We start from the raw sequence: 14,959 nt of genomic DNA, 5'->3' as shown, positions 1-14,959 counted from the left end.
ATTTTCATTTTTAACAATTACATTTATTTCTCAAATAATATACCCCTAGATAGACCTAAACCTTAACAATCACTGCACAGACTTACAATTAAAAACTCAGTTAAAACAGAGCTGTTTCTGGTCATTAAATGAAAAAAATAAATGAGCAATACTTTTAACCAAACAAGAAATAATAAATTTTCAATTATGCAAAAGTAAGCCTACTTTATTATATTTATTAAAAATATAATTAAAAAAATTCAACATGCTTTATTAAAGCACTCACATTAGCCAAACATAATTTCCTTAATATTTAAAGTCAATTAATTACCAAATAAAAAACACATATTAATACCGTTTTAGGAAAAACAAATAGTCAATCTTGCCCTACAATTCTGTTACAAAAGGCTGTGACATTAATTTGTATAATATTTCACAATATAGGTATATTATTGACTTTTAGATATAATTTCCACATGAGAATATATATCATATATATCTTTTGCAAATATTCAGTTGCTTAAATTAACTTGAATTTTATTAAAATGCAGTGTCCTTATCATAGACTGTATAGTTCATTATTTTAACGTTGGCATTGAGGTTCTCACTGGTGCTCCTTTCAACTTCAGCCCTGCAATAAAATCTGAGTCTCATCTCAGGAGTCTCATCTGGGAGTCTCAGAATAATTAGCACAATGCATGGGTGTGTGTTTACAGAGTGGATAATAAATATAAGATAGTGTTGAGGTAATTGTAATAAGTTGTGTCAGCGTGTGCTTCTACACGGAGGGGTGCTAAAGAAAACTGCAGGTGTGAACAGAGAGAAGTGCAAACTAATAAACGCAGCTCCTGTTAGCCAAACCACTCTTACAGGCCTGACTGCTTACATTGCAAAAAACATGTACATTGTGTGAGTGAGTGCTTGGTTGGAATATTCGCTCATGCAAAAATGCCATTTCTCCCACCCCTTCCCACTCAGACTCAACTCTGACACGGGTTGCCAGATTGACGAGACGGAACAAGAACAAATGCAACTGACCACAGAAGGCAATGAGCCTTGCACTGTCAGTTGAATATATCCACATCCGATCATAGAACTGGGATATCTGACCCAGTTTATTAGCTGGCTTCCATAGCTGCAATACGCTGTGTTTCCCACCAACTCACAGTGTTGAAATGGGCATGATGATGATAATGATGGGGTAAACTGTAAATGGGTGGAATTACACAGACCAAAACAAAAACACACATTTTGGTACGGGATGCACATGCAAAATAGAAAAACTGTGTTTCATTGCTTTTCAGAGAAACATGAGCATGGTATTTTATACTTAAGAGCAGTCGGAAAACAAAACCCATCTTCCAGGACCTTGTGTGCGTATTTGTTTGATATGTATGCATGCATGCAGTTGTGTGAAGCTTCAAAGCTGTTTACCCTACACTCCACACCTATTTTTGCAGTATTTCTTTAAACTTTGGTGAGAAACCGCTGCTGAAAACAGGGGTTTCATGACCCTTAATCAAAATGCATGGGCCATACACCAAAACCAGCAGATAAACATCTGGCCTGGGTCAAATAAACATAAAGTGAATACAACACATCAGTCTGCACGTGCAGTTTCAGAGAGATTTGGGGCTTTTTGTAGAAGTTCAGGTTAGAAGACCAGCTTACTAAACCAGCAGAAGACCAGACTGGGTGACTTTAAACCAGCTAAGACCAGCAAAGTACAAAGAGGGTAAAAATGCTCTCGCATTTCACAAACTCCCCGTCGTTCCTCATTAAGGGCTTCACTGTCACAACACATGGCTCCTCTAATAACAATGCATCATGGAACCATGGCAATCCAGCATAACGATTACGCCAAGATACAAATGTTTTGTGTAATCTTGCTATGAGAACTCCTTGGTAACAGAAACCTGACCCAAAAATGAAAATTGTGATCATTTACTCACCCCGATACTGTTACAACTTGGTATTTCAAATGCAATGAAAGTGAATGGGGACCAGGGACTGTCAAACTCCAAAACATACAAATCAGTCGATCAATCGATCGCACTGAAAACTGCAGCATATTCCATTTTTGTTGAACAGAATTGTGTGAGGAATAGCCTGTTATTTAAGTAATTCACTGTAAATCTGATAAACAGCCACACTCACCATTCATTTTTAATGTGTGGAAAAGAGCTGCTTGAAATTATAGGGTATAAATCATTTTGTGCTCCACAGTAGAAGACATTTAATTTCCGGGTGAACTGGGCAAAAATAAGAAGTGACCAATAAACAAAACAGAAATCTTTCTTCTGCTTAAAACAAAATAACATATTTAGAAGAATGTGGGTATATATATATATATATATATATATATATATATATATATATATATATATATATATATATATATATATATAAAACCCTGTGGAAAACAGCTGGAACCAGAATTTGAGTGAGCTATCCCTTTAAGTGAAAACTGTAAATGACCAATTTACTAAATGTAATCCAGAATATTAAATGGATAGTTTACTAGAATTTGAACTTTTAGGTGAACTGTCCCTTTAAGGTTACTTATATTAAAAGGAAGTACTGAAATAACAAAGAACACCACTGTGCACTGTATGCCATTAATGCCATCAAACAAATGAAAGTATTAGTAAAGTATTTTTCAAAAGGTACTCTCCCTAAAATAAACCAAATCCCAGACTACAGAAGGATGAGAGACTGAAGCGTGCCAGCTGTCACATTAGGGAAGAGCTCTGATGATGAGTCTTACTCAGTGCTGCACAATGAGAGGAATGAGTGAAAAACGAGTATGTCATAGGGGAATGTCTCGTTTCAGGAATGAATGGAATTAAACTACAATGTAATTGTTTGATTCTACAATGCCGAGAAATGTGTTTGTAGTGCAGGAGCGTGGAGTGTCAGCGCTTCCACCTCATGCACCGAAACACTGTCGATGACACATGCACCAAACATCCCAAGCAGTTCTTCACCAAAAAGCATAAGAGTAACTGATATAACCATTGCAGTCTGTAAATTATTTAAGGTTAATTATTTATAGAATTTTTTTTTTTCACAGTATATGTTACGATGCTGCATACTTTTTTTTTTAACTACCATGTATTTTATGTGATCTGGTGATTGTATTTCTGCCCCTAAGACAAATTTCCCTCAGGGACAATAAAGTGTTACCTTAAAACACAGATAGAGTGGGGACAAAAAGTCTGGGACCACTAGAGAAAATGCTTACATTCAACATGTTCCTAATTCAATAATACAAAAATAATTTTAAATCATAACATCTGAATAATAATTAAAATGAAAAATACATTAAAAAAAAAAATTACAATATGATTAAATGCACTCAAATTGCATCTGAAAGCTGTTCTCCTGAATTATTTCAGAATGGCTCAAAGCATCTTTGGGACTTCTTAAGACTTCACAGTTTTGCTTATTTGATCTGGAAATTGTTCAGAAGCTTACATAAATCTTATTTATTTTGCATCATCAACTTTAAAGGAATAGTTCAAACAAAAATGGAATTTCTGTTGTTCCAAAGCTGTATGAGTTTCCTTCTTATGATGAAAACAAAGGAAAATATTTTTAGTCCCCACTGACTGCCATAATATTTAATCTTATGGATGTCAATGGGTACCAGCAGGTATTTGATTGATTGCACAGTTTTCAAAATATCTTCTTTTTGTTCAGCAGAAGAAAGAAACTCATACAGGTTTGGAAGAACGGGAAGGTCAGTAAATCATGACAGAATGTTCATTTTGGTTGAACTAAATAATGTAATTGAAATGTTTTTAATTTGCACACTTATTAAAACCTTTCTATTTCAAGATTTATATCCGATTTTGTAACACACAAAATTACTCAAAAAAATCACGCACAGTCATTTCAAACCAGAACTTCCCCATTTCTCACTTCTGTAAGCAAATGACCAAAAAAAAGAAAAAAAGAAGTGGGAATCTTAAATTAACGTTGCATTGAAACGGAAGTAGTGACAGATCTTTTCTTCTGCATTGTGACGTACATGCAAATGTAACAGTAATTTTGTAATTTTTCTTATGTCTAATAATAATTTTTTTATATGCACATGTTTGGTTTGCTATAAGACTTACACATTTCTAAAATATATATTTTTTAATGTATCTTCTGAACTATTTCTATACACTGAATGTTCCAGAAAACCCTTGTGACTCTTCCCAAAGGCACCTTTGACAGGTGAAAATGACTTAAGTTTATTATAGTGCACATAAACATTGAGATATAACCAACAATACATACAACAATACACTAACAAGTGAAACCTGCCTAATATTAGTGTTACTGTGTGATCTTTCCTCTTATAATAACAAAGCGGCGACCAGCCCACAAAGAAAATGCTAAATGTTAATGGGCGTTTACTTAGCTTAAAAACTTGGCAAGGTGTCATTCATCCCTTCGGCGGAAACTAACAGAACTGTAAAGAGGAAACTTGCAAAACACTTAGCAAGCGAAACGGTCTTTCAACACAACCGAGATAAAGCTCTTCTCTTAGGTTCGGTTAAAACATGACTCGATGGAGCGCAACACTTCATTCATTAAGCAATTCAAGCTTAACTAAATAGAATTTGTGTTACAAGGCGTGGCAGCTTTTTTGTGTGTGTAGTAAACACTTTACAAACAAGTCAGTAAACAAGCTTCTCAAGCTTTTATTTTATCATTACATAACATTACCATGAGGGACTGGTCACCTTTACTTATTTTTGGCCAAGGTCAAACGTTTCTGAAAGGGAGTCCCATTTCGGTGTCTGCATCTAATTAAATTTACAAATGTAATTTTATATACATAGAAAGCTTTTTAAATGCAAGTGTTTGCTTTAATGTTTAAAATAACTTTTGTGAAAATAGAATGTCAAAATTAAGTTCCAAAATGATTCAGCATAACAGATATAGCCCGTTTATGTAAAAATTAAACATACTTATTCAGAAAAACATATTACATTTTAAATGACAGAAAACTGCTTGCTGACAAATGGGTGAAACCTACTTGTCCACCGCCTCTTCTTCAGATGCAGAATAAAACATTTATTAAAATACAGACAAGTGCTGCTTTAAAGGATAGTTGACTCATAAATGTAAATTCTGTCATCATTTGGGTTCGGAATGACATGAGGGTGAGTAAATGATCAAAGAAGTCTCATTCTTGGGGTAAACTATAACTTATAGACTATAGAACAATCGTCTATCGGTTTGAAGCAAGTAACCCTAGCAGAACTGAAAGAAGAGATCTAACTGAGATGTTTTACTAATATTAACCCCATCCCTCTCAAATCAAACATATGTTGTTGGTCCTGCAGCTCAGTGCATGGGTTTAGTAAGGGGGTTTGATTCCCATATTACAATGTAATGCACCGTAAGTTGCTTCTGATAAAACCGAGAGCCAGCATGACACAGAAACAAGCAGCCACGTGAAAGCACGGTTGCCTATAACTTCGTCCATGCTGTGATCACAGCAAAATCAAGACTGAACTTTGACACAATGCACAAAAAACACTGAAATCTAGGGGAAAATATAATACAGTAAAACTAAAGCACTAGGTATTCGATAATGTATGATCCATTTAAAAAAATTCTAGTGATCATTTCTTATTCTGGTCATTCGTAAAGTTTGTGAGTTGTAAACATTTCACAGCAAAATCAAGACTATACTATTTTTTTTTTTTTGGCTAAATGCACTAAAAACAGAGATCTTGTGAGAAATCTCGAGAAAATATTATGCATTGAATAAGCCTGCCAGTATGAGGAAGAGTTCAGTAATTCAACTCAAATTGTGAAACTCGTGTATTAAATAAATTCAGTGAACACAGACTGAAGTAGTTAAGTCTTTGGATCTTTTGATTGTGATGATTTTGGCTCACATTTAACTAAAACCCACCAATTCACTAGCTCAACAAATTCGAATATGTGACATGTCAATCAGCTAATCAACTCAAAACACCTGCAATGGTTTCCTAAGCTTTTAAAGATGGTCTCTCAGTTTGGTTCACTAGGCTACACAATCATGGGGAAGACTGATGATCTGACAGTTGTCCAGAAGACAATCATTGACACCCTTCACAGGGAGGGTAAACCACAAACATTCATTGCCAAAGAAGCTGGCTGTATCCAAGCATGTTAACAGAGAGTTGAGTGGAAGGAAAAAGTGTGGAAGAAAAAGATGCACAACCAGCCGAGAGAACCGCAGCCTTATGAGGATTGTCAAGAAAAATCGATTCAAGAATTGGAGTGAACTTCACAAGGAATGGACTGAGGCTGGGGTCAAGGCATCAAGAGTCACCACACACAGATGTGTCAAGGCATTTGGCTACAGTTGTCGTATTCCTCTTCTTAAGCCACTCCTGAGTAGTCTTACCTGGGCAACGGAGAAGAAGAACTGGACTGTTGCCCAGTGGTCCAAAGTCCTCCTTTCAGGTGAGAGCAAGTTTTGTATTTCATTTGGAAATCAAGGTTCTAAAGTCTGGAGGAAGGGTGGAGAATCTCATAGCCCAAGTTGCTTGAAGTCGAGTGTTAAGTTTCCACAGTCTGTGATGATTTGGGGTATAATGTCAATCTGCTGGTGTTGGTCCATTGTGTTTTTTGAAAACCAAAGTCACTGCACCCGTTTACCAAAATATTTGGGAGCACTGCATGCTTCCTTCTGCTGACCAGCTTTTTGAAGATGCTGATTTAATTTTCCAGCAGGATTTGGCACCTGCCCACACTGCCAAAAGCACCAAAAATTGGTTAAATGAACATGGTGTTGGTCTGCTTGACTGGCCAGTGGCCAGCAAACTAACCAGACATGAACCCCAGAGAGAATCTATGGAGTATTGTCAAGAGGAAAATAAGAAACAAAAGACCAAAAAAATGCAGATGAGCTGAAGTCCATTGTCAAAGAAACCTGGGCTTCCAGACCACCTCAGCAGTGCCACAAACTGATCACCTCCATGCCACGCTGAAGTGAGGCAGTAATTAAAGCAAAAGGAGCCCCTACCAAGTATTGAGTACATGTAGGCTACAGTAAATGAACATACTTTCCAGAAGGCCAACAATTCACTAAAAGGTTTTTTATTTTACTTTTTATTATTGGTCTTACGAAGAATTTGTTGAGATTGGTATGTTTCTGTTAAATGTGAGCCAAAATCATCTAAATTAAAAGAACCAAACACTTAAACTACTTCAGTCTATGTGCATTTAATTTATTTAATACACGAGTGTCACATTTTGAGTAGAAATTGATTAAATGAACTTTTCCTAGACATTCTAATTCACTGAGATGCACCTTTATAAACTACACTTCTGGTATTTTACATTTGCATAGTTAGTCACAATACGAAGTTATACAGCAAATCTCCCATGGCAATACACGTTTTATAGAACTGAACTTCAGAAGATGTCTAAATCATTTAGGACTCACCTGTAACCGGTTCAAGTGCTAACAGGAGATCGTTAAAATGCTTCTGGTTCCTTCCGATCACGACCTCTTACGACACACCTGAACAAAAGAAAGGAAAGAACGGGATCGCGAGCCGAGATTAGACCAATCACAGCTTTTGAGAGGCGTGGCAAACAGAAGTTGCTGTACTTCTCCAAAATGACACTTTTATTCATAAAACTGAAATTTCGTTCTTAGAAGCGTAAATTAAGTCATCTAACCAATTAAAGCGAATGAACGCTGAATTGTTCATCTAACCAGGCACCAAAAAAAAAAAAAAAAAAAAACACGTTAATTTTCTAAACTCTCAGCAAATATTACCTTCCTTTACTATCTATGTACATCTGTCGGGACAAACCAACCTGTGAAATGAAGAAGCAGAGCTCGTCTCAGAGCTCTTCACGAGAGAATGACGGTGCATTCGTCCTGCCCTGCTTCCGAAATCCAACTGTACTCTCACGTTTCCCCTCAGGTGTTTTGTAGCCTCAACCCAGCCCTCTGAGAGAGAGAGAGAGAGCGAGAGAGAGAGAGAGAGAGAGCGAGAGAGAGAGAGAGAGAGAGAGAGAGAGAGAGAGCATGCAGTGGCTGTCTCCAAATATAAGTATACTTCATTTTTTGATCTATCTATCTATCTATCTATCTATCTATCTGATTCCCTATTTTTCTATCTATATGTCTGTTGTATCTATCTGTTCTGCTTCTTGAGGCAGTGAGGTACATTCGGGAGAATTCTTGTCTGCAGCTGATATGAAAATGAAAAGACATAACACATGTAATACATGCACATACTTCAGTCTCGGTTTTCCTAAGTATTCCCTTAATTAAATCTAAGGTAGTGCAACACAAAGTACATTTTCCTCAAAACGGGTGTTTAAAATGACACATTATTGTCATCGTTCATGTTACGTAAGTGGCATCGACCTTATATCCGTGTGACTTCCAGAATGACATACACAAAAAAAATTACGGGAATTTGTAACATGACAAGTAAGATGACTAGCACAGATTAGACAAACTTGAAACGGTGTCAGGGCGATAGTTGAAATAGTTTCTCAGGATGACACACTTCAATAAACAGACATCAGTCAGTAGCTCTTTAGTTAAGCTCTCCAATTCCTTTTGTTCGACCGTTATTTAACCAGGAAATAAAACTCTTTTACAAGCAGGTCCTGGCCAAGACAGGCAGCACACAAAACATTACTTCCATCTAGTGGTTACTAGAAGTAATTACATTTCTTCACAATATAGTGCTCAGAGTATTAATAGTTTTCGGATTTAATTTCAGTTTTAAAGGGGTCATATGATGAGATGTAAATTTTTTCCTTTCTCTTTGGAGTGCTACAAGCTCTCGGTGCATAAAGAAGATCTGTAAATTTGCAAAGACTAAAGTCTTAAATCCAAAGAAATATTCTTTATAAAAGTTAAGAGTCAACCACATCCTCTTAAAACGGCTTGTTCTAACATGCCGCCACATGTCTACGTCACGATGTGGAAAGATTTGCATAACGCCGCCCAAATGTTCATGCAAAGAAAAAATAGCTATAGTATTGTTGTTTCCGCCACCGCCATGTCGTGAAGGTGCTGTGTGTTTTGTTGTGAATGCAAAACTACTTTGTTTGGCCTTCCAAAAGAGGACACGACTAGAAATAAGTGGTTAAGTTGTATTTACAACACTTTTCCAGAACAGATTAACTCAAATATTCAGATAACAAATGCAGACATGGTTTTAAATTTGCATAAAAAGACAGTATAAGTCATTATAATCCGTAATTATGTCCCCACTGGATGCAACAAATGCCTTGTTTATAATGGGTTTTAATGTTTTCGTATCGTCGCTCACACTGGAGGCATTCGGCCAATCACAACGCACTGGATAGCTGGCCAATCAGAGCACACCTCACTTTTCAGACCGATGAGCTTCGTAAAAAACAACGCTATTTTAACAATATTTTAAATAATAAATGGAAATAGATTTTTTAAAGTGATTTTATTGAATGCATTTTATATATTTAATAATACATTACATATTATGTTTGCCATTTTATGATAAATTAATTTATTATACATTATAAAAAGTTGGTAAAAAAAAAAAAAAGTCTGAGAAAGAGGAAAGTGTGTTGTTTATAGTAATAGACAGACTGGGATACAGTCCTCTCAAGTTTCCATTCATACTAAAGGCCAAAGACAGTGGAGTTTGTGAGGATGTGGGACTGGACTCCTCCCACCACCAACGAAATCCTTCCTTTTAACTTCACACGGCCCCTGAGCACACATGACACGCACACACAGACACACAAAAACAGACAACGGAATCAGGATATGACATCATACACAGGAACGGAAGCCAAGTAACTTTTCGTCTTGCTTTTTCACTCTAAACCCTATTCCTAACTGAGTTTTGGAGGGCAAAGACCGGCTGATGAATGCAAGAAAGTATCCTCGCAGGACTCTCTGGATTTGCTCTTCTCCCTCTCGGAGAGAACAGGAGAGCGAGGGAATCTTTTCAGGTTTCCCACAACATTCCAAGTGTCTACGGCAGGATTAAAGCCAGGTCTACATTTTTTACTTTGCTTTCATCTGTTTTCATTGATGAGATGCAACTTTTGTTGCCATGCTTTGAGTTAATGTCAGAGTTTGTGTGAAAAAGCATGATCAGACACGTCAGTGTTTGCTGTGGACAAGTGACTCCTCTGTTCTTTGCTTCCACATGTTGAATGAATTGAGTTAAGGCTAACATCTAAAGTGAGACTGCAAAATCTACCTAAAAGAGTGGCTGGATATTTACCAGTTTGATTAGAAATATATAGACAAATATATAAATCTTCTTTTTTACATATAAAAAAACTGTGATGGAAATGCAGGCTTTTTGAGTGCCTTTTAATGGCATGAAATACTATCTATTATCAGTAAAAGCAACAAGTGTCAGGAACAGACCTGCAAAGTGAGTCAACATGAGCTATGACCTGACAGAAATGCATGTTTTGTTTTGTTTGTGTGTGTGTGTAAATACATTTGTGGGATGAGAGAGAAACAGAGAGGGAAAGAAAGACAACACTAATCAAAGAGACAAAGAAAGGATGGACTCAAACACAGATACACTGTCAGAACGTTAAATGGAAACAGAATCAGGGTTTGAGTGTAGGGCTAAATAGCTCTGAAATCCACAGAAGAATGGATCTCATTTCAACCACTTCCAACAAACACGGGAAGTAATGGTGATGGTGAAAAAAACACAAAGGGAAACTGAATGTATAGAGAGGAAGAAATGTTTGTTTGTGGTGGTCTGTTAATGGACTTTACTTGCACTATACCATTCAAAGATTTGGGGTCAGTATTTTTTTTTTTTTTTTTTTTAGAAATTAATACTTTTATTCAGTAAGGATGCAAAAAAAGTAAAAACGTTCATAATGTCATAAGATCTCTAGTTCAAGTAAATGCTGTTCTATTTATTAGAGAATCCTTAAAAATGTTTCTACTTTAAAAACATTACTCCTTAAAATTGTTTCCATCGCAGATAATAATTATGAATGCTTCTTGAAAAATAATACTTGAAAGCTGAAATTTCAGCTTTGGCTCACATGAACAAATTACATTTGAAAATATATGAAAACAAGTTTTAACCAGTAATAATATTTCACAATATTACCATTCATATATGACCAGGATTTCAACTATTAACCCCTTATTAAATTAGAAAATTCAGCCTTTGCGTCACATGAATAAATGTCCTTTTAAAATATATGAAAACAGAAAACAATTCCTTTAAATAATAATATAACATTTAATAATATTACTGTTTATATAAACATTCAGGATCTCAGAACAGCTATTAATTCTTTTTATTTATCACATTTGTGCCATGGTTATTGTAATAAATGTTATCACTGCATTTTCCCAGTTGCATAAACATACATAAATATACATTTATATGTTTTTCCACTCTCTAGAAACTCCCTACTGGATGTGACGAGGACCTAGGGAATCATACGAGTGAAAAATCACAATCTTCCAGATCCTGATTGGATCTGACGACTCCGTCTCCCTGCTCAGTTCAGCAATGGCTCTGTGCCTGGGTCAGGTTTTCAGCAAGGATAAAACATTCCGGCCTCGAAAGCGATTTGAACCTGGAACCCAGCGCTTTGAGCTGTACAAAAGAGCCCAAGCGTCTCTGAAATCAGGCCTGGACCTGAGGAAAGTGGTGCAGCTGCCGGACGGGGAGAACATTAATGACTGGATAGCTGTGCATGTGGTGGATTTCTTCAATCGTATCAACCTCATCTACGGGACCGTGAGCGAGTTCTGCACTGAGAAGAGCTGTCCCATCATGTCTGGAGGGCCACGTTATGAATACAGGTGGCAGGATGGGGATCAATACAAGAAGCCCACCAAACTGCCTGCTCTTATATACATGAACCTCCTGATGAACTGGATCGAGTCCCTCATCAACAATGAGGACATCTTTCCCACACGAGTAGGTACGTGACGTCAGAGATGTTTTCCAGAAAAATCAATGATATATTAAAAACTATGATATATTATAGTTTTTATTAGTAATTTGAATTGGTTTTTATTTTTATATTTTTCATTTTATTTTTAGTTTTATCATCTTTAGTAGTTTATATATATATATATATATATATATATATATATATATATATATATATATATTTATTTATTTTATTTCAAGTAACAAATTATTATTATTATTTGTTTCTTTAGTTGAGCTTTTTAAGGTTAATTTTAGTTACTGTTATCAGATATATTTAGTTACAAATATCTGACAATTATCCTTTTCAATAAATTAAATGGTATAATATTTTTATGAATTAACAATGAAATTTAAAAAATACATTATATATTTTTTTAATATTTAAAGTGTGTGTGTATATATATATATATATATATATATATATATATATATATATATTTTTTTTTTTTTATATATATATTTATTTATAAATATTTTTAAAACAATTATTTAAATCATAAGTATTTATGGTATAAGGAAAATATCTTATACAAAGAGCACATTTCTAAGAACTTAATGCACATATGCATTACTGGATTTTCCTTTTCTTTATCGTGGACACTCGATTTTGTTTATTGACCTTTAAGCTCTGTAAGTTACGGAGCCCACACATGACATGCAGGAAAAAATATTAGGCTAAATCATGTGCACGATTTACTAATACTTTCCCTCAATGTGTTCACATTTTAGTACATTGAGGGAACAAATTAGTAAATCGTGCGCACAATTTATTTATTTTTTCTTGCATGTCATGTGCGGGGCTCCGTAATAAGTTAATCACTATGAAAAGCTTAATATATTAATAATTGAGCAGAGATACACAAATGAATGGAAATAAGACAAAAACAGTTAGACGTAGAAATATTAACAGTAAATGACCCAGTTACGCTTCTCAGGAATTGCTGTATAATTTGTGGGGCCAGGGAACACCAGACACATACTTCTGTCTGAAAAAATATTACTGGATAGAGTTACAGAAGCTATACTTATAAGCACTGCCAACTATTCATAATTCCACAGACTGAACTATTGGCCGAAAACCCTCGAGACATACTTTGTGTGCTTTCTCTCCTAAAATAGCATTTGAATTTTCTCATGGAAGAAAATCATACAGCAATGTGAATGTGATGTGATGTGAGTGTGATGCTGGTTTTCTTCTGTTTTTAGGAGTCCCTTTTCCAAAGAACTTTCAGCAGGTGTGCAAGAAGATACTGAGCCGCCTGTTTCGGGTTTTTGTACACGTGTACATCCATCACTTTGACATGATCTGTAGTATGGGAGCTGAGGCCCACATCAACACCTGCTACAAACACTACTACTACTTCATCTCTGAGTTCAGCCTCATCGACCACTCGGAGCTGGAGCCGCTTGTGAGAGCGCTGTGCTTTCATTACTGTGGCCACATACACTGCGGCTTCACCTTTTAGTGCTTAATCCTGTTCTGTACACGAACAGTTCAGTGATTTACGGCAGTGACAATTAAAAAAAGTACCACATTTACAGAAATTCTATGCAATGAACAAAACCGAACGTGATGTATTTAAATACATATCAGAATTGTGGTGCAAGAAATCACAGGGAAGGAGGAACAGCTTGACTCTGTGTTGCCAGATATTACTATAAAAACGCAAGATCCAAATCTGTTATCTTGGAAATAAGCACATACTAAAATATCATGACATATACCTGCCTACATTGTTATCTCTAAAACATTTGCTGACCCCAAACAACAAGGCCTTAAACACTTAATAAGCATTGCTTATAATGGGTAGACATGGCAACCTGGGTGCTGTTTCATAACACAAGTTTACCAAACAAAAGAAAACTAAAGGCTCGTTGTGTTCAGTGGTTTTAACTAAACCACCGACTAAAGAGCTGTTGTATTTTGTTTGTTTTGGTTTACAGAGTTAATAAATTAGCAGGTGCAGGTCACTTTATTTTGGTATGTGGCATAGAATTAATGTTTGGATGTGTGTTTTAGGAGTTTTTTCTAGCAAGATCTCACAGCATGAGTCAAAACATTCCCTATAATTTCTTTCATTGTACATACAGTAATGACAAAACACTGATATGCATTTAAATAATACGTCATTAACAACTAATTGTACACTTCGGTTGTGGACATGCTGCATTGAATTTCTGAACTGTGTGTGAACAGAACAGTAACAAGCACTGAAAAGTGAATTAACAACCAATTTTAGCAACTGTGTTAATGTTATTAGGCACAAAACAATAAATTATGATAGTGATAAATTAAGACTGGACTTTGCTTTAGTTAACTAGCAAGATTTATGAACAACTAGATGCTGACAGCACATTGCAAATGCTTGACATGTATGTCCTAATAACATTGTCCTTTCTGTCTCCACAGAAAGAAATGACAGAGAAGATCTGTAACTGAAAGATGTGGAGAACGGATGGGAATCCAAATGTCAAACATTCAGACCAAAGGCCTGATGTGAGATCAGGCGAGATCAGAGACTCACAAATGAGCTAAAATGCAATTCATCTGTGCTTCTTACTGAAATACTTGTGGGTCCAGTAATTCAACGCATGTTCTTGAGAGAGTAATTGTTTATGTACTGTATCTCATATTTTGGAGCTATGATCTGAAAAGATGCATTGATTGCTTAGTATTCTGCATACATTTTTTTGAGCATTTCACCACGTGACTCCAAAGAACCGTTTAAATATTTGTTCCTGAGGATAATATGTCTGGAAATGGGATGTCTAAAACTTCTGCCAAGTTTGAGAGGTTGAATTCTTGCTCTTTCGTGTCTGTGCCAGTGCAGGGGCAGAAGCCTTTGCTAGTATCTTTATTTAACCAGGGCATGTGCAGTAAGAAACCATTACCATAGATAGTGACTGAGGATGAATAAGTACTCAATGGTATTATTCTTATTTCAGATATTTTGTTCTGACAATGTACTGTTTTTTTGCCAATGAATTTTTTGCATGCAAGTTTAAAATACAAACATTTTAAATGTAAATTC

At 35.7% G+C, this 14,959-nt stretch overlaps 2 protein-coding genes across 5 annotated transcripts in view; one reads left to right on the top strand and one right to left on the bottom strand.

Annotated features, from left to right (window-relative positions):
• LOC127968576 (elongation of very long chain fatty acids protein 1) overlaps positions 1–7,936 on the bottom strand; it is a 26,294-nt gene extending 18,358 nt beyond the window's left edge. For both annotated transcript variants that reach the window (XM_052569867.1, XM_052569866.1), the window contains exons 1-2: positions 7,801–7,936; positions 7,421–7,498 (exon numbers count right to left, since the gene is read on the bottom strand). The gene's annotated coding sequence lies outside the window, so the exon portion shown is untranslated. The remainder of the gene's footprint in view (positions 1–7,420; positions 7,499–7,800) is intronic.
• LOC127968577 (MOB kinase activator 3C) lies at positions 7,935–14,956 on the top strand. Of its 3 annotated transcripts, none has more exons than XM_052569869.1 (4): positions 7,935–8,039; positions 11,386–11,913; positions 13,134–13,336; positions 14,338–14,956. In XM_052569869.1, the coding sequence occupies exons 2-4, from the start codon at positions 11,496–11,498 to the stop codon at positions 14,365–14,367; spliced, it is 651 nt and encodes a 216-aa protein (XP_052425829.1). In that variant the 5' UTR covers positions 7,935–8,039; positions 11,386–11,495; the 3' UTR covers positions 14,368–14,956. The 3 variants fall into 3 exon arrangements, with proteins under 3 accessions (XP_052425829.1, XP_052425830.1, XP_052425828.1); XM_052569868.1 differs by lacking the exon at positions 7,935–8,039 and adding an exon at positions 8,047–9,989; XM_052569870.1 differs by lacking the exons at positions 7,935–8,039; positions 14,338–14,956 and adding an exon at positions 8,046–9,989 and having other exon boundaries at positions 11,386–11,909.
• Positions 14,957–14,959: the final 3 nt, after the last annotated feature.

This window comes from Carassius gibelio, chromosome B11 (genome assembly GCF_023724105.1).
Source record: "Carassius gibelio isolate Cgi1373 ecotype wild population from Czech Republic chromosome B11, carGib1.2-hapl.c, whole genome shotgun sequence".
Lineage (NCBI taxonomy): Eukaryota > Metazoa > Chordata > Actinopteri > Cypriniformes > Cyprinidae > Carassius > Carassius gibelio.
This window is presented reverse-complemented; position numbering and strand designations above follow the sequence as displayed.